Genomic DNA, 18,713 nt, shown 5'->3' on the forward strand with positions numbered 1-18,713 from the left:
CTGGGTGCACAACAGCCCTGGGGTCTGGCTGTCCTGGCGGTCCAGCTGTCCCGGTCATCTGGCAGTTCCACATGTCCAGCAGTCCAGGGTGTCCAACAGCCCCTGGACCAGCCTGTTGGGAGCCAGGCAGGGACCCGTGGGAGCCAAGCAGTGCCTGTAGTGGCAGGGCCAAGGGAGCACGCCCCTGAACAGGGACAGAAGGGCTTCAGAGCAGCCACTAGTTAACCCACCATAAGGGCACAGTTGGGAATTGGGGGAACACACTGGGCACCTGCAGTGCTCCCACACCTCTGTCCCAGTGGGGCAGCCTGGGCAATAAGCTGCCTAGGCCTGACAGTACAGCAATATTGAATGGGCCAGGGCTCCCTTAGCCACAACCCTGTGCTAGCTGGCTTTTCAGCTTAATGGTCACTGCAGGAGATGGCTCAAGCTTGTCTGAGCTCCTGGGACATCTCATAGATGTATGGTGAAAGCATGGATGGAAGACATCCCAACCATCTCCCATGTGGTAGCACAAATGCAGCTAAATAGCTGCACCAATCTCCTGCCGAGTGCTGGCTGCATCCAAGGAGCTGTGGAAGGGTGTATGGACAGTGTGCAACTCCCACGGAGCTGGGTCTGAAGGCCACACATCTCCGGGGGTTTCCTGCAGATGTGGAGCCTCCATCACACTAGGCATGGGTTGGGCAGCATCCTTCTGGAGAGGATTAGAGAGTCCTGGGTGGTGTCCTGAGCACCTTCCCAGCCCTAGGATCCCTTCACCAAGCAAAGAGTAAATGAGTTCGGTGGGTTCTCACCACCAACATCCTTTGGTGTTTGCAGTACATGGGGCTGATGTGCAGGGAAGTCTTCTCTCCTGCTCAGACAAGAGATTCCCAATAGGGAAGTCTCTGGTGGTCTTGCTGGTTGGAATTTTTTTTTTTTTTTGACATTACATCCCAATAAGTGTGCTTGCAAGAGTCTCGCTGACCTCCCAATGCCCAGCTATGGGCAGTAGCTTGTGCAAAATGCACAGGTGGTTTCAAATCTACAGGACTGCCCCCTGCAAATGCATGTTCTTTGCATTGGCTTTCAGAGACTGCCCCAGAAGCCACTGACAACCTGCAATTTTCACAGTCCAGATTTATAACATCCTGGTGCAGCGCCTCATTTGGCAGGGTGCAGTGACCCTAGGCGCCCCGGGGCCTTTGCGTCTGTGATGCCACAGCACGGAGCAGCCAGGACCCTCCACAGCATGAAGCTAGGAAGGCAAAGCCATGTTCCTCCTTCCCGCTGAGTGACATTGGTATCAGGCCACTGGCAGGGACTCAGATGACAGTGACCATGCCTGAGACTGCCTTTTCCCCATTCCCTGTGCCACAGATGTATCGGCACATTGTGGCCGACATCCCACTAGCAGCATCCTTGGTGCAGAAGAAAGGTCTGGTGGTTTACCCAGTATAACCCACCGACTTTCCTTTTCAGACCTGAGCTTTCAAATGGGCTTGTGATCATTGGGTAGCCCCTCTTTTTCCCCACTGTGGCCCCAGCACCTTTCACATGCCCCCAGTCCCCTTCCACATGTTCAGCAGCACCAGGAAGCTTCCCCTGCTCCATGTCCCTCTCCCCCAGTTCAGTTGCAGGACCTGTCTGAAGGGTGCCCAGAAACACACAGATGGCCTTGTTCGGCTGATGCGTGAGGAGTTCCCTTGGGATGACTTTTAGCCCTGGGTTGAGCTCAGCATCCCTTTCTGTCTGTGAAAGTGGGCTGGGGAGGGAGTTAACTCCAAAGTGAGGCAGGAAGCCAGGCTTGGTGGTTGCATCCCCATGCCTCCCCTGGCAGCTGTGCCCACCTGGAGCTGCAGCCTCACTCTGGCTGTTTCCATAACCGTGATTCCCTTCCTATCTGCCCTCTCCATTACCTCCCTGCTGTGCTGAGCATGCCTGGTGCTCCTCTGCCCTGCTCCCGATAAGCCAGGGCAGGCTTGCACTGCCACACCTTTCCCATGCTGTTGCTTTGTGCAAGGATGCATTTGATTTTGGCTGTTTCCTGCCTTCAGTAAACATTTTTATCTTCTTTTCCTGCAGGCAGCAGATTCTGTGCTGCTCCTTTTTTACCAGGTCTAACCCACACCAAGGCAGAGGTTAGGCCATGGCTAGAGAGATAAGCTGGTCCCTCGGAAGATGCTGCCAGCTGGTAGCCAGAGGCTGGAGAAGCTGCTGAGGATGCTGCTGGGAGGAGGTGGAGGGAGGATTTATAGTGACATGCTCTGGGCTCGCTGGTGCTGCCAGGCTGGGGGACTGCACATCCCACAGGTATCAGCCACCCATCCTGCCTCTCCTTCTGGTCCCAACAAGGCTGTTGCCCATGCCAGTACGCTGCAAACGCAGCTTGATGCTTTCCATTACACCACTGTTTGAAGATCCTTTTTCAGCTTTTAGGCTGGAAATGTCCCACCAGGTGCTTGTCTCCCATTGAACTGTGTTTTGGAAAATATCAGAGAAAAAATAAACCCCAGCACTATAATATTTCTGAACACAAAACTAAGGAAAAAATATGTTTTTTTGTCAATGGTTCAAAATCCGTGCAGCTGTTTCAGCGGGCAGGACTGCACGGTGGGGCAGCAGGGAGTCATATGATACGAGGTGCTTGTCACCATCACCATCTGGGGTGCAGCCAGACTCTGCTCCTTGGAACAAGCCCCCACTCACATATGCGCTTGGGCTGCTCACGGCATTTGAGCGCAAGGGTGCCGAGATGGTTGCTCCAAGGATACGGGCTCTTTCCCCTTGCAACTCCCCCTGCTGCTGTACCCAGCATCCTTGCAGGCGAGCACACTGCAGCACAGGCTACGGGCATAGCCACCGCCGTTTTGTGCCTCCCCTTCCTTCAGGACAAGCAGAAAGCAGCTTCCAGCAGCAAGAGCTAAAACTGAGCAGGGTGGGGAAAGCCTGAGATATAGGGAGTGTTTGTTTGGGTCAATGCACCCAGAAATAAAAGAAGCAGTTGCTGTTTTCTGGCTAAGCATGGATAAAGGTTGCTGGAAATACAGAGATTTGGGGGGGTTTTCAAGGGCATCCAGAGCCCTGGGTAGACAGGAGCCAGCACCCTGCACCCGTACACAGCCCCTGCAAACAGCTACATGCACAGTGTAGCTACACAGTGCTACACGCACTGCAGAGGCATACTGTGGAGCTGCCTAGAGGTGCACAAGTCCCTTCTGTCCTGGAAAGAGGGCTGTGGAGGGGGTTAACTCGAAAAAAGTGGGGGGGAGGGGATCAAGAAGGGCTGGGTACAGATACATGAAGCTGCTGGCATGGAAGCTGCAACATCTGCTCCTGCAACAGCTACTCAGGTGGCTGTGGGTCTTTGTAGAAGCCTGCAGCAGACAACTGCTGCTCATGTACCCAGCCAGCCCCGAGTCCAACCGCACAGGCAGAGCCCAGACCATTGGGCAGCAGTGCGCTTCATGCCACTGCCACAGCATCCTGCATGGGCTGCAGAGGCAGCCTGCTGCTGGGAGTGCATCTCCTCTCCTCCCCAAAATACCAAGAGCCCAGCTGCTGCCTGCTCTGGCACTAGTTTTAAATACCAGCAGCCCTGGCTCCGTGCTCCAGCCACGGTCCCTGCTCCTCCAGGTGTTTTTTAAGGCATGTGAGTCTCAGCTAGAGAAAAAGACAGAAGATGAACACCTCTGGAATGCCTAAACTTCACCCCTTTGGTTTGGGTGGCTTGCCAGAAGCAGAGAGAACAATGCAGAGAAAAAGGAGATGTTGCTTTACAGCTGCCAGGCAGGGAAGACCAGAGATGTTCGTGGTCCTGCAGAGCCCAAATAAGCCCAGGAAAAACTGCCCCGAATTTGAGGCAGTGAAAGCCTGCAGGGTGCATGTCCCCCAAAAGCAGATCTTAGGGTGGGGATAGGTGCTCTCACAGCTGCCACCCCCCCTCCATGAGCAGCATACTCCAAGGGCTCTCAGCTCCCCCCCAAGCCCATAACAGAAAGCTCCACAGCTTCCCCATTCCCAGACCCAGGGAAGTTTGCCTCACTCAGTGCAGCCCATCTCTGTCTCCTTTCCCCAAACCCTGGCCCTGGCTCAGACCAAAGTGTGCAGCTGGAGGGGGCTGATAGCAGGCACTAACCCCGTCTTTGGGACCAGGGTAGTAAAGCAGGGCCCAGGGACAGACAGCTGCCCAGTAACTCCAGGACCGAGACAGGAGCAAGAACAGTTATGATTTAATCATCACCATTCTCTGCAAATCCAGTGTGTGACAGAGCTGAGCTGTGATACAGCTCCCAGTGCTCCCATGTGGCCACCACCTCTGCCCACAGCAGACCTGGTCCAGCATTGGAGCTGGGGACACAGATGGGGCTGGCCAGCTCCTCTCAGCTCTCCTGCCTGCCCCAGACATGTGACTGAGGATGGACAACCCTGGGCAACTTTGGCTCTGCTCAGCCGGGTGGGATTTGGGGAGAGCCTGGTCCTGCCCAGCTCTGGTCTGTGCAAAGCTGGTGAGCAGCCAGGTAGTGGCTGCCCTGGGACAGGCAGCAGGGACTCATCCTGCCCCTGCCCAGTGACCCTTCACGGTCACTCTGGCCTCTGCTATGGCATCTATCTCCATGGACCTGGAAGAGACCAAGCCCCAGCTCTGGCAGAGGCCAGCTTGTCCCCAAGCCACCCAGCCCACCCTGGACCTGAGCCCATGGCATGAAGCAGACAGCCAGATCTCCCTGTGCAATCCCACAAGGGGAAAACCCTGGGAGAGCATTTACTGAGGTGAGGGAAGGCTAGCAAGGAGCCCCAGCATCTCCCCAGAGACAGCCCAGGGCAAGCACAGCTCAAGACCCCAGGGATGGCAGAGGGACATCCCTCAGGACAGTGCCAGCTGGGGCAACCCTACACTAGTGACCTCCAGAAGGTGTATGTGGTTCAGACAGCAACAAGGACACTTCCCCTCCTAGGGCAAAGCGTGCTGGGGGGGAAACTGCAGCAGAACTGGGATGTGGAATGGCAATCAACAGTGGTTATAGGTGAAGGCACAAGAGACCCCGGGCTGGATGCCACAGTTGGGGTTAGTGGCTGGGGCCAAAGAGGCTGCCTGCAATGAGCCGCCTCTTGACCTCCCTCCAGAGAAGGTCCCGCTCCTGGTTCGCCCTCTGCATGAAGCCCCTGTTCTCCTGGGCTCTCCGGGACAGGTAGGGCAGCACCTCGTTCACTGGGCCGTAGGGCACGTACTTGTAGACAGGGAAGCCGGCTTGGCCTGGAGGGAGAGAGGCAGGTCAGGGAAGTACCAAGAAAGAAAAAGAAAAAAAAAAAAAGAAAAAGTGGGGGAAGGGGAAGGAAAAAAGGAAAAAAAAGGGTCGAGGGGGAAGGAAGAAGGCCTCCCTTACCCCCAGCTCTCCCCTTCCCCTTGGGCTGTGCCGATGGAGCTAGGGATGGCAGGCAGGAGGGGTGCAGTGGCTGGAGGCTGCAGTTGAGCACCGGGGAGGGGAAGCCTGGGAGTGGCCCCGGCCAGATGTGGCTGAGCTTGCCTGAGCAGGGGGAGCAGCGGTGCGTCCCTCCCACGGCTCAGCATGGGGAGCTTGGGAATGCACTGGGCAGAGCGGGCTGAGGTCACCAGGAGCCCTGGGAATGTCGGCAGCCAGGGCCGGGCCAATTCAAGAAGCATTCAACCAGAAACATCAAGTTAACACATTTTTCCAGCATGACCAGAGGAGGTTGCAGACAGGCAGCCAAATCCGGCTTGCGAGGGGAACTCCAGGACAGAGCAGCATCCACATCTGGACAACTGCCTGGTCTGCTTCCTGCTGCTCTCCTGTCCTTGGGTCTCTGCTCCAGACACTGGTGCGGGCAGGGGGATCAGTTCCTGACCTGAGCTGTTCTACCTAGAGCCTTGCATGTCCCTCTGTCCAGGCCCCTGGGAGCTCTGCTGCTACCTGGGCCAGCAGCAGAGGAGAGGACAAAGTCACACAAGAGCCTGTTGCCACCCAGCTAACAGAGAGCCTGGGACTTGGTGTATACCTCCAGCAGAGCAAAGTGACACTCCCAGACCAAGGAGGTACAAGAGGGGTTTGCTGGCTGCTAAGACCTGTCTCTGACCCATCTAGGAGTACCCTGATCTTGGCTCATAGTCCAAACCAGGAATATCCCTGCCCAGCCATCACAGTCTCATGGGGCCTCCAGGAGACAGATGTGATTCTCCATCTACATCCTCATCTACATCTTCCCCAAACCCCATGCAGGGGTCACAGCACTCCACACAGCTGGAGAAGAGGCAACAAGGCACTGGCTTCAGCCAGTCCTGCTCTCTGACAGACCCATAACCTGGCTCGCTCCATCCTTCAGACCCCACAGCAGCTGTTCAGGGAGACCCCAGGGGTCAAGGTGGGGCAGAAGCACATCTGCCAAGTCCCCCTTGCTCCCACCACTCACCCAGGGGGAAGGTGATATGGTCACACATGCCCAGCAGCTGCCCGAAGTACACCTTCTTTTCTGAGGGATGGATCCCAAGCTCCATCATCCTGCAAGCCAAGCCTTGGCATTAGGGAAGAGCAGAGACAGCGGAGCATGCAGGGGCAGTGCATCCCACCAGAGGAGCTGGGATCATCTCCAAGTATGAGAGCACGGCACTGACCACATCCCAGATGAATGCTGGGATGCAAGGATGTGAAGAATTTATTTTAAAAACAGCCTCTGGGCTGGGCCATGGGGCCAGCTCCACAGCTGCTGTGGGCTACTGTGCTGTGCCCCAGCTCCAAGCCCCAGCTGAAGCCCTGAGCATGAGATGGGAGCTAGGATCCCACTGGGTGAGCGCAGAGGAGACCTGACAAGCCACAGCACATCTCACTGCAGCTTTGCTGGGCCCGAACATCCCTCGAACCCCCAGACCCTACCACACTGTACTGCCTCCCCAGCACTCACCTGTGCAGGGTGAACTTCACTGTGTCCTCATTGTGAGATGCCACCATCACATTGGCTTTCCGGCTGTGCTTGATCTCCTCCAGGATATAGTCCAGGCACCTGTAGGACAGTACGGGACCGCATGGTGAGGCTGCCCAAGCCTGTGCCCATTGGGGCAGGAGGGAGGAGCATGGCTGGGCCTGTACCCTACCTGTGGTACATCTCATTGGTCTTCTCATAGGTGGGGTTGATGGGATCCTCATAGCCAATCTGGGCTGCCCTCTCCCGCTCCTGCTCCATGTAGGCGCCGCGGACCAGCTTGGTGCCAAAGTGCCAGCCCTCCCGGCGCGACAGCTCCATGTCCACTGTCACATTGTCGTAAGCTTCCTGGGACCAGATTGAAGAAATGGCACAGGGTTATCGCATCAGTGCCACCTCCACCGTGCACCTCCAGACCGCCAGCCCTGGAGTTATGCCATTGCATTGCCATGGCATCAGGAGTCAAGATCTTCATCCAACTGCTCCAGCATGTCCTTCCTGCCCAGACTCCTGCTGGACCTCACCTTCAGGTAGCATTGGTAGGTGTTGAAGATGATCGCCCGATCCCTGTTGAAGAGGCGCTGCATCTCCAGGGTAAGGCGGCTGATAGCTGGCTGGAAGTAGCTCTGCTCCGCATCCACCATCAGCTTCACACCCTTCTCCATGGCTCTCTGGGGGCGGGGTGAATGTCATGCAGGTTGGTCTGACCACCTGCCATGCACCCTCCCTCTCTCTCAGTGGCACCCGTGCCCAGCTCCCACAGCCCCAGCACCCTCTGACCTTGGCAAGGACATCTATCCGCTGCAGCATGCGCTTCATCTGCAGATCCTCCTCCTCAGTGAAGCGCGAGAGGAGAGGCTCCAGCTGCCCAGTCTGAAACAAGAACATCTTGGTGGCACCCTGCCTGCCTGTGGCCAGCCCTGCCCACAGGAGACAGAAACCTGCACCAGGGAGACACATGTTGGTGGCCAACAGCAGGGAGGAGGCAAATTACACGGATGAGTCCTTGTAGCACTCTAACCTTGGAGCAGCAGTAGTGGACTAGAACAGGGGACAGGGACAGGCTGACCTGCACTGGCAGTGCCCTCCCTGTGGGGCCACTCCAAGGGTAGCAGAGATGGATACCCACCTGCATGCTGGGGACAAGCAGCAGCTTGGAGAGCTTGGTGCGGCTGTCAATCAGGCTGTTCCAGTCCAGCAGGTCCACAGTGCTGGGAGCAGAGAGCCAGGTCTGTACTGGTGACTTGCAGGGGCAGGGACGTCTCTACTAGCTCCTGACCCCCACCAGCAAGCCTGGTGCACAGCATGTGCCACCCTGACCCATCTTGTCACCTCTACCCAAACCTCCTGTCTTCTTGATCACTGTGCTGAGCCAGTGCTGGCTTTTGGAGACCTCTCCTTGCTGTTGCCCCACTGCCCCAGGAACAGGGACAAGGTCCCCCAGTGTCCCCATCCTGCAGCACCCCCCAGGTCACAGGCAGCTTACCCGCTCACACCCAGGTTCTCGCCTGTGAACCAGTGCTGGCTCTCTGCCTTGGTTGCGATGCCGAGGTTGGCCAGGGCCTCCTGCCACCAAAAGGAGCATCAGTGCCAAGAGTCTACAGGGGTCTTACTGCTCCAGGGTCAGAAGTGTCACAGGTCAGGGCTGCTCCGGGATCCCACCAGCCACCTCCAGCAGTGCATCCCCAGCAGCACAGCCTCCTCCCTCAGACATCACCTGCCTTACCTGCAGCTTCTCCACCTCCAGCTTCATCTCCAGCGCTGCTCGCCCAGCCTGGCCCTGCTCTGCAGCCATTTGGTGGAAGAACCTCCGCCACTTCACCAGCACCTCTGAGAACTGCAGCTACAAGGACAGAGCTTGAGGTCAGACACCTGGGCTGGAACCCACCTGGCTTGGAGCATCCTGCAGTGGAGGCTTTGCAGGATCTTGCCCAGCCTGAGGCAGACCCTGACCCTATAGCAGGGGACCTTGGCCAAGCAGGGGCCAAGCCTAGCAGTACAGACCCCCCACGCCCTCACATTGGGACCTCTAAACTTCTCAGCTCTTCATGTGTCCCCAGAATGTCTCCAGGGTGGTCTCAGGCACATAGGGGACAGCCTGTTGGTGCCCACTTCTCTGCCATCAGTAGAGATGCGACTGCAGCAAGCCTGGCACCCCAAAGCATCTGCCCCACAGATGCATCATTCATGGCCCTTGCTCTGACCCACCTTGCCCTGGTCACAGCCCTGGCACTCACCAGGAACTGAGGTCTGCCCAGTGCCGTCAGCTTGATGGCTGAGAAGCCGTCCTCTGAGCTGCCACCTGGATGGAGTCACAAAGACAGAGCTAGGCTGACAGGCAGGGTGCTTGGGCAGAAGGGAGGTACCTGAGATATGGTGGTGGGCTGCAGGGTCCCTGCAGTCCTCAAGCACAGTGGGGCTGCTCAGGACATGGAGCACTTACTTGAGGCATCAATGCAGCGGAGAAAAGTCTCCATGTGCTGGTCACACTTGGCCTCGTCAGCATAGAAATACGTGCGGGCGCTGATGACCCCACCACGGCGATCCCCAAATCCCCGATGGGCTCGGTACTGCTTCTCTCTTTGCTCTGCTCCTGGGGTGGAAGAGGATGGAGATGGGCCACACAGCCCTGCTGAGCTCCTACAATCCTCCCCGGGAGCTTCTGCTGTGGGCGCAGGGGAGACGGGCTCCATTTTGGACCTCAAAAGAGCCCTAAGGGCTGCAATGTGCCCTGTCTGCTCTTGCCTGAGCAGGGGCTCACCCTTTGCTGAGGAGCAGGGTTGGACAAGAACCAAGATATTCTTCATCCAGCTCGTGTTTTGAGGCTGTGTGAGCTGGGTCCTTCCCCCACACCAGGCCTGCAGCGCCTGGATCAGCTGGACCTTCAGGCTATCTATCTCCTGTCAGCAGGAGAGGCTGGTCACTCACCTCCCATCTCCTTCTCGGCTGCAGAGGTGCAGGAGCTAAGAAGAGAAACAGGGAAGGTAAGGGCCAGGTCAGCAACCCCCCACAACCCCACACTGGTGGCCAGGGCAGCAGTGAGGTTCCTCTGCCACCAGCCTGGCATTGGACCCTGCTCTTCCCTTGCCATCCCATCACCAATGGATCAAACACTGCACAGTGTGAGCTCCACTGGCTGGTCAGATGCCCCAAACCCGGTCATGGAAGGCAATGGGGTTTCAACATCCAGGCAAGTGTTACCTGGAGGCTCTGAGGCAGCACAGGAAGGATGCTCTGTCCCACAGTCCAGAGCTGCTCTCAAACAGCCCACCCCACAGCAAGGACAAGGTCAGCCCTGGTGGGGCTGGGTGCTCTGTCTCTGACCACACCAGCCCACAGTCCTCACCATGGTGGAGCACTAAACTTCATCCCAACACCTCCCCACCCTATAGGCACCAGTGGCCAGACCATGAAGCAAGGAGCTCCTCCAGACCCAGGGTGCATTAAGCCGTAGGATGCCCTGCTGCAGCTTGGCTGCCCCGTGCTCCTCTGTGCCTTGGCATTAGCCAACAACTTACAAACAAGGTCTCAGCTTCAACTCTAGCTGACCTTGGATGTAATTTCAAGCCCAAGCCCTTTGCCACAGAGATAATAGGGCTCTGAGAGCCCAGAGGGATGCCAGACAAGTCATGAGATCCTCCTTGAGCTTGAGCAGCTAAGCCTTCTCGCTGACACCCTAAATCCAGCCAGCAGACCTGAGGTCTCACCCAGGAACACTGCCAGCCCCTGGAGAGCAGCCCTGAGTGACAGCAGAGCCATCTCCTCCAGGAGATCTCTGCCTTGGAGTCACTGACCCAAAATTGGCCGTGCCCAACAGTGGGGAAGCACACTGCAAGGTTAGCAGCAAAGCCACCCATCCAGAGCCAGAGGATTCACACAAGAGAGTGGAGAGGCACGTGGCATGGTCCCAGAACATGTTCTCCCGCATGCAAACCCTGTGACAGGGATTAGGGGCTGCTGGAAGCATAAACAAGTGGAGACAAGCCCTTCCCTCCTGCTCCCCGGAGCCAGGAACAGCCCCACATTGCTCAAAATGCAGCAAAGCCTGATGTGAACCAGGTCAGGAGCAGCCAGAGCTCATGGGGAGCAGCAGGCACCACATCTGGCAGGCTCTGCTCTGTGATTTTCCTACCCTGAAGACAGGTCAAGAAGCTTTCTGCCACTGAATACAGAGGGTGGAGGAAAGGAAGGAGGAGGCATCATACACCCAGGGACAGGATGTGATAGCAAAGCCCACAGTGGATGGAAGGTCCCCTCAGAGCAGGCAGCATGGTGCAGGGGAAGGTTTCAGCTGGACACACTGCTGGGACTCTGAGGACATATCAGGAGAGATGGGTTCTGTGGGCAGGTCCCAGCCACAGCACGCAGGACAGCTCTGAACCCCAGAGCACACCTTGCATCCAAACTCTGAGATGCTGGGGACAAGTGGCAGGGAGCAAAGCCTCCTCTGACTCACCCAGGGTGAATGCACACAACTAAATTAGCAAACAGCACCCTTAAATTTGAAGTGGTTTGTGTTCCTGAAGACAAACACACCCTCTCCAGCAGCATTCCTGCTGCATGACAGCACTGAGCCCTTCATCCCCAAGGGGGGCATTCAAAGCTGTACCATGGTGCTAGCTTTATTGTTCTGCATCAAGCAAAATAAAGGAAGCTCCTTCCAGCTGAAGAAATAGCTCTTCCTGGATATCATCTGCTTTCTTTGCATTATTAGTCTTGGCCAGCAAAGCCATTCCTACACTAATCAAGTGCCACTTAACCCAGCTTATACCTGGCCACCCCTTCTGCAAACTGAGAGCAAGTGTCCCAGAGCAGCACACATCTCCAGGCACTGCCCAAACACTTCTGGCAAGCTGTAACCAGAAAGGAGCCACCTGCAAGGCACGCTCAGAACCTGGGAGCTCACACTTGCCCAAAGCATGCACAAACCAAGCCCACCAAGTGCTGCAAAGCAGGTTATGAAGACTCGACGCAGCCTGCTGGATTCCTGGGAAGGGTAATTCAGCTGACACAGCAGTCTTGGGCTTTCAGGAAGTTTTTGATTAAGCTCAAATAAGCCGTCCCAGGGAGAAGCGCAAAGGTTCCATTGTCAGAAATAAGTAGGCAATAATCCATTTTGCCTTGGAGGTTACCAGGAGGGTGCCACGAGCACAGCATATTTGCTTTGCTCATCAGCAGACGGGTCTGACAGAGGGGATGAGGGAACAGCAGGGAGAAGTTGTCCTTGAATTACCACATCCAAGGAAAAACCCACAGTCACATGAAGCCCAGACCAGAGCTATGGGTGATTCTTAAAACGCTGCAGGTAGGAGTAAAGCAAAGCTCCTGACAGAAGAGAGTCCTTCAAGCCTGCTTCATGCATGAGTTGCCAGCACACACCAGCCCAGGACCACTGGAGGACCTCCGGAGGACCTCCTTGCACAGCTTCAAGCTAAACAGAAATCACCCCATGATCCCAGGGACCCACAACACATGCAGGCAGAGCACTGGCCATGGGTGGCAGCAGCAATGGGAGCAGGAGAAGGGGAGGAGGCAGCTCTGGGAGGCTGATTGGCCAGGCTGGATCGTAATCCCACACTGGGGCAGATATCGGGTGTCCACGCAAGAAATCTCAAGGGGAAGCGAAGTCCACATACTGTGTTGTAGAGCCATTCAGGGTGCCTGACAGCACTTGTGGGCAGGATTGTCCTTCCCCATGTTAGCACAACCCCAACCCATCTTCTTGCTCGGGATGCCCATGGGCCAGCAATGGCCCCAAGGCTGCAAGGGGACCACAGCCACCTCCACTATGGGAGGGCCTCCTTGTTCCCCCACAGGGACTAGAAGCCCCTGCCCAGCCACAGCACTGACTTTCCACACACCACCCAGGGCTGCACCCATCCTGAAGCCTCCAGCCCACACGCTGCTCTGGGAGCAGAGCAGCACCCAGGCTCTGCTGCCCGGAGGACACCTTTCTCCAGCTGTGTCACCATGACCTGGCAGCAGCCTTCAGCACATGGCGAAGGACTCCTGGGACAAGCTGGCAGTGCCCTGGGCAGGACAGGTATGAGCCTGCAGCAGGCAGGATAAGCCAGTGCCTGCCCGCGTTGCATTGCGGCTCCCAACCAGAAAGACTGTTACAAGGAGCGACCAGGGCCCATTGCGGGGGAGGAAAGGGCATTTCCCTGCTGTTGTCTCCAGCTTGCTCCAGAGGAGCAAGCTGCACTGGTAAGCCCAGCACAGCTCTGCCTGCTGGAGCTCTGCCTAGGGGAAGCAACAGCAGATGGCACCAGGAGGCCAAAAAACCCTCTGGCTGCATCTGGTTTGTACCTCAGCTTCCTGGCTGGCAGCAGGTAAAGCCCTAGAGTGCTCACGGGAGGGAAGGACACAGCTCCCAAGGCCAGCAGCTATGAGCCCTGGACCACTCACCCCTCTCAACCACACACAGCCCAGCTCGGCACCATCCCTGGCAGAAGCACTGGTAATTTGGGGTTTTGCCCCTGAACAGAGCCAAGGAAGACCCAGAGCGATGCTTGGCATGGGCCAGGGCCCAACACAGCCCTTCCAATGCCTCGCACGCCTTCCCCTGGGCTTTGTCCCTGCTCCATGACATCCCTGGGCAACCTACCAGGATGGTGGGGTTTTTTTCCCTGCTCATTTGATGGAGTGAATTGTGCTGGGGCTTGGGCAGGGCAGCATCAGGTAGTGCACAGTCCAGCATGTGGCTTTGCCAAGCTCTCCCAGGTGTGAATGACCCACACAGGCAGAGCTCATGTAGCAAGGAGTCCCACGCATGCAACCCCCAAATCTGCTCCAGGGGGGGCTAGCATAGCCCAGACAACTCACAAACCACTGACACCATGACATGAGCTGGCAGGATACAGGTGCAGGCAGAGCCTGCCCACGAAAGCCCTTGGTGGTCAACCGCAGGAAGCGCTCAGCACAGGCACAGCCCGGCCTTAAGGGCACTGCCGGGTCGCACCGGGGTCCAGCTCAGCCCCACAGGGATGCTGAGCAATGTGCCTGAACCATGGCTGCATGTCCAGGGAAGAAACCAGCTGCTCCTGAAAACACTGCTGCTCCGTTCTTCAAAAGAGCCACCCGCCACCATGGGCTACAAGCAGGGTATTTTAAAGATTTTATATTAAAAAAAATGCAGTTTGCAGCTCAGTCTGCAAGGGGCTGGGATGGGCACAGCCCTGCCTCACCCGTGCAGCTCCCACACCAGTGCTGCCCTTGCAAGCTATGCAGTTCTGCCACAGGCAGGCAGGACCTTTGTGCCAACAAGGATTTCCAGCAGCAGTGGTGAGCGGAGGGTCCCCGATAAGCAGTGCCCAGGTGGGGAGCAGAGATAAGGCTCCTGGCACTAGCTGGGAGGAGTCCAGCAGCAGCTCCCACATTGCTGCACTGACCTGAAACCTCACTTGCAAATCACCCCAGGAAGCTATTTCTGCTGTATTTTTAACACTGTGGCAAGCGTGTGGCAGCTGGATGGCATCCCCAGCTGCAAAGAGGGACACAGGGCTGTTGCAGCCTTGCCTGGAGGAGTGCTGCATTCCCAGCCTGTGCCCTCTGGCAGGGCCACCCTTCTCCTGGGTGGGGGGGACACCCCCCACCCTGGTGACTGTGGGGTGCCAGCCAGCAGCCCATTGATCGGGTGAGCGGAGCTGCCCAAAACGGGAGCCCAAATAGTGGAAAGTTACCAGTGGCTTTGGGCCGGCGCCTGCCCTTGGCAGAGGGCAGGAGGCAGGGAAGGCTGCCCGGGGCGGGGGGGGGGGGGGGGGGGGGGGGCAGTGCGGGAAGGAGGTGCGACCGGGGCGGCGGGGGCACCACCCCAGCTTAAGAGGGTTGGAAATGGTGGGTGGCAGCACCCCAGTGTGTGCATGGTGGGGGATGGAAGGGGCAGCACCCTAGGTGAGGAGTGTGTGCAGGGGGCAGCACCTGGGAGGCTGATTGGCCAGGCTGGATCGTAATCCCACACTGGGGCAGATATCGGGTGTCCACGCAAGAAATCTCAAGGGGAAGCGAAGTCCACATACTGTGTGGTAGAGCCATTCAGGGTGCCTGACAGCACTCGTGGGCAGGATTGTCCTTCCCCATGTTAGCACAACCCCAACCCATCTCCTTGCTCGTGTGTGGGGGTGTGTGCAGGGGGGTTGAGGGGGGTTGCACCCCAGTGGGGGGCGGGGACGGCACCCCTGGGAGGGAGAATGGGAGGGGTTAGCACCCCAGCGTGTTTGGGAGGATGGGGGGCGGCGACAGCGGCCACGGCCGATGCCCGGGACGGCGGGCGGGATCGCCGCGGGAGGCGGGGCCGTGACGCACAGAAACCCCGGCTCTGCAGCCAATGGGAGCGGGGGGATGGGCGGGCACAGCCAATAGCAGAGCGGCCAAATCCCGCGCCCGCTGCCGGCGCGCGCCGTGCCCGCGCCGCCCCGGCCCCCACACTCACTCCAGCTCCTTGCGCTCGGCCTCCTCGGCGCTCAGGTCCTCCTCCACGCTGTAGTCCAGCACGGCGCCCACGCCGAAGGCCTGGTTCCGCCGGATGAGCGGTTTGATGGCCTCCTGGTCCTCCCCGGCCACGAACTGCCCGTAGAAGGTCATCTTCATCAGCCGCTCGAAGAGCGCCTGCCCCAGCACCCGCTGGCACAGGTGCAGCAGCTGCGGGACAACGGCAACTCAGCGCCCCGCCGGCCGGCACCCGGCCCGCAGCGGAATCCGCCCCCTCCCCCCCGCCCCCAGAACAAGAGCCCCCCCAGACCCAGGACCGGCACCCCCCGCCACCACCAACCCCCCGGAGCGGGGGGGAGCCCTGGCCCACGGCCAGCAGCCCCCCCCTCCCCCGGCCGGGGACCGGCGCCCCCGCGGAGCGGCAGCCCCCCCGCCCCGGTCCCAGATCGGCAACGCCCGGAGCGGGCAGCCCCGCCTCCCCGGCTTCGGACCGGCGCCCCCCCGGAGCGGTCAGCCCCCCCCCCGGCCGGGGATCGGCGCCCACCGCCACCCACCTCCCGGTTGTGCTCCACCAGCGGCCCGACAGCGCACAGCCCCAGCACCAGCAGCCCGCGCAGCAGCTCCGCGCTGCTCTTGCTGCGGAACGCCTCCTGCGGGTCCCCGAAATCCACGGCGGGCGGCGCCGGTCCCCGCTCCGCACCCCGCGGAGGGGGAGGAGGCGGCACCGGCCGGGGCCCCCTGCCCGCAGCCGGCGGCGGAGCTGGCCCGCGGGGCGCGGCGGCGGGTGCGGAGCGCGGGCGGCGGGGAACGCCCAGGCGGGCGGCGGCGCAGAGCGCCCGGGCCGCGCTCGGCGGAGCCATGGGCATAGCGGGGCCGCCCGCCCCGCGCCACCGCCTTAAGTACCGCCCGCCCGGCGCCGCCCCGCGGGGCTCCCCGCCGACACGGCCGCGCCCGCCGGGGCTGCGGGGCCGCCGCTCCGCCCCGCGGCCCGGCTCTGCCGCGGCCTCCCTCCCGCCGCCCCCAGCGCGGTGCCTTTTCTGTTCCCATCCCCTCGAGGAAGGCCGCGCGGGGGTCGCATCCCTTCCGAGCAGCCCCGGGGAGGGTATAGAGGGGCAGGGTTGGCCCGAGGGGAGCCCCGGGTGAGGCTTAAGGAAGCCCTGTCCCCTTGGAGCAGTCCTGGGGAGGGCCAGGGGGGAGGGGGGGAGCAAAGAGAGCCCCATGCCCTTCGAGCAGTCCTGGGGAGGGACGAAGGGAGCCCCATGCCCTTGGAGGAGACCTAGCGAGGGCTATGGAGGTCCCAGGGGAGCCCTGAACTGGCCCGGAGGGACCCTGAGGGGAGCACCGGGGCCAACCCTGCAGGGCCAAAGGGCTCATGACCCCTTAGAGTAGCCCCAGGGAGCATCAAAGAGTGCCCCAAAAAGGTCCCTGTCCCCTTGTGGCAATCCCTGGGGCAGGCTGTGCCATGTCCAGCCCACAGAGTTGGAAGGCCCTTGGGGAGGGTCTCTCTGATCTGGGGGACCTGTCATGGGAGAGATGTTGCAAGCCCCTGTGCTTGCTCCTCCTGGTCTGTACATGAACGATTTGGGAGTTTCAGCTGAACCCTCGTTTGTTTGGTCAGGGTTCATGGTTGCTTGGGGCAGCTTGAGCCAGCAGATGGGCTCCCTTGGCATTGGCCAGGACAGTTGGGTTTCGCCTGCCACTTGGAGCCCCACTGCAGACAGGGCTGGCAGGGCTGGCAGGGCCACGGGAGGTTCCCAGGCAGAGCTGAGTGTTGGCGCCACGCCTGGCAGGCATTTGCCTGAGCTGTTCCTCCCAGGCACACCCAGTGCTGAACTCCAGAGATCACCCAGCACCCCCCGGCACCCCTCAGACAGATATGCTCCCGACTCTTCGCCTGGGGAGCAGAAAGCAGGGACCTCTCTTCCTTTTTGCAGGACCAGTTTCGCAGTAGCAAGTATCACAGCTGCATCCCTTCTCTGTGCCCACATCCCTTCTCCATGCCCACATCTCCTCTCCGTGCCCACTTCTCCGGCCCCAGTTTTGCAGTGGCTCCCAGAGGATGACTCCGGGCTCATGCAGACCAAACACAGCTCCTCAGTGACATCTTGTGCCTGGGGATACTCAACGCAGGCAGCATTGGCCAGGCAGGAGGGGAGCAGGCAGCAGCTGGCCAGTGAGCTTTGCTGGGGTGTGAAGCCACGTCCTGAGTGGGGTGGAGGGGAAGAGCCCGAAGCTTTGAGAAGGCTCCAGCACCTGTTATGCAAACCTTTTCTTTCTCAAAGCAAGCCCCAGTTCAGCAAAATGTAACCACTGTCAAAGTCTGGCCTCATCTGGATGAGGTACAGCTACCACAGGGCCAGAGGTACAGGAAAAATTAGTTACAGCAAATGTTTTTTCCTCCATGCCCCAGCACTGGCATTGCTGTAATTAGCAGTGAAACCACGGAGGTTCCTTTAGCTCATTTGCAAGGTTTCCTTTTGGGACGCCCCAGCCTTCCATGGTGAGAGTCAGACAGTGGCATTGCCCCCTAACAGAGCTGGGTAAAAAGTCAACTATGAAAAAGCATCCGTTTCCTTCAAAATATTTCCTCCACTGAATTAACTCTTTCATGCTATTTAGAGTGAAATAATTCACCTGAAGTTCCTTGCTGCGACAAGGTTGTGCATGTGAAGTCTCAGGCTGCAGTTCAAACTCCTGTTGAAGAAAAAAAAGGCAATGTTACACCAAGCTGCATTAAAGCCTGAGGAGCAGATGCTACCGCTGCAATTAAAACCTTTTCATCAGCTATAACTTTTTCTTCTTTTTTAGCCTCAATGGTGCCAGGCCAAGCCATGACTCCCTGTTAACCAACAGCCACAGCCAGACCCCCCTGCTGTGTCAGGGAGCTCATTTCTCAGCCAGATGCCACAGAGAAAATTCTCTTGAAAGGCTCTGAAGGCATCAGTCACGCCCAGGAAATACTCACCTGATCTTAGCAGGTAAAGTTTCTGACTGTTGCCCATTGTGCTGGTTAGAGCTGGCAGCCCCACAGTGTCAGCAGAGCCTCCAGGTTGGGAGGGGGAGTTTGTGGTGCATGACCAGGTTTGAGTTTCCGGACAAACTTTAGTTTCAGATCTGAATGCAAGGATGAAATGTGAAAAAGCCCTACTTTGGTGGATGCAGTATCCAATGGTGTTTATCTTGGGATGGCTGCTGCCGAAGCAGAGGACATCCCTGAGCTGGCAGCCCCACCAATGGCTGGGAGGCCAACATGCTCAAGGCTGCTGTGGGGACCGTGCCGAGCCCCCACAGGTCACCGCACCATGGCCCTGCAGAGCACTGACCCCCAGCTCCCGATACCCCTTGGCTGTGACTTTATGCCCTTC

The 18,713-nt window shown here is 58.7% G+C and overlaps 1 protein-coding gene across 3 annotated transcripts; it reads right to left on the reverse strand.

Annotated features, from left to right (window-relative positions):
- Window positions 1-4,570: 4,570 nt before the first annotated feature.
- PRODH (proline dehydrogenase 1) lies at window positions 4,571-15,937 on the reverse strand. Of its 3 annotated transcripts, XM_075718513.1 has the most exons (14): window positions 15,903-15,937; window positions 15,350-15,558; window positions 9,847-9,881; window positions 9,362-9,511; window positions 9,156-9,220; window positions 8,645-8,761; window positions 8,405-8,484; window positions 8,048-8,129; window positions 7,699-7,791; window positions 7,443-7,589; window positions 7,091-7,266; window positions 6,901-6,999; window positions 6,412-6,500; window positions 5,009-5,239 (listed from the first exon to the last, which is right to left on the reverse strand). In XM_075718513.1, exons 2-14 carry the CDS (start codon window positions 15,505-15,507, stop codon window positions 5,052-5,054), a joined length of 1,479 nt encoding a protein of 492 aa, XP_075574628.1. In that variant the 5' UTR covers window positions 15,508-15,558; window positions 15,903-15,937; the 3' UTR covers window positions 5,009-5,051. The 3 variants fall into 3 exon arrangements, with proteins under 3 accessions (XP_075574629.1, XP_075574630.1, XP_075574628.1); XM_075718514.1 differs by lacking the exons at window positions 6,412-6,500; window positions 15,903-15,937 and having other exon boundaries at window positions 4,571-5,239; window positions 15,350-15,559; XM_075718515.1 differs by lacking the exons at window positions 6,412-6,500; window positions 9,847-9,881; window positions 15,350-15,558; window positions 15,903-15,937 and adding an exon at window positions 9,680-9,839 and having other exon boundaries at window positions 4,571-5,239.
- Between the last annotated feature and the right edge of the window lie 2,776 nt (window positions 15,938-18,713).

The sequence above is a fragment of the Pelecanus crispus genome, chromosome 11 (genome assembly GCF_030463565.1).
Source record: "Pelecanus crispus isolate bPelCri1 chromosome 11, bPelCri1.pri, whole genome shotgun sequence".
In the NCBI taxonomy this organism is placed as follows: Eukaryota; Metazoa; Chordata; class Aves; order Pelecaniformes; family Pelecanidae; genus Pelecanus; species Pelecanus crispus.

Bases quoted from the DNA above. Each gene is read 5' to 3' on its own strand.
- PRODH (XM_075718514.1), bottom strand. From the start codon at position 15,507: ATGAAGATGACCTTCTACGGGCAGTTCGTGGCCGGGGAGGACCAGGAG. The intron at 9,882-15,349 runs GTGAGTGTGGGG...TTCTCTTCTTAG, and splicing joins GCCGAGCGCAAGGAGCTGGA to CTCCTGCACCTCTGCAGCCG. The intron at 7,000-7,090 runs GTAGGGTACAGG...ACTGTCCTACAG, and splicing joins ACCAATGAGATGTACCACAG to GTGCCTGGACTATATCCTGG.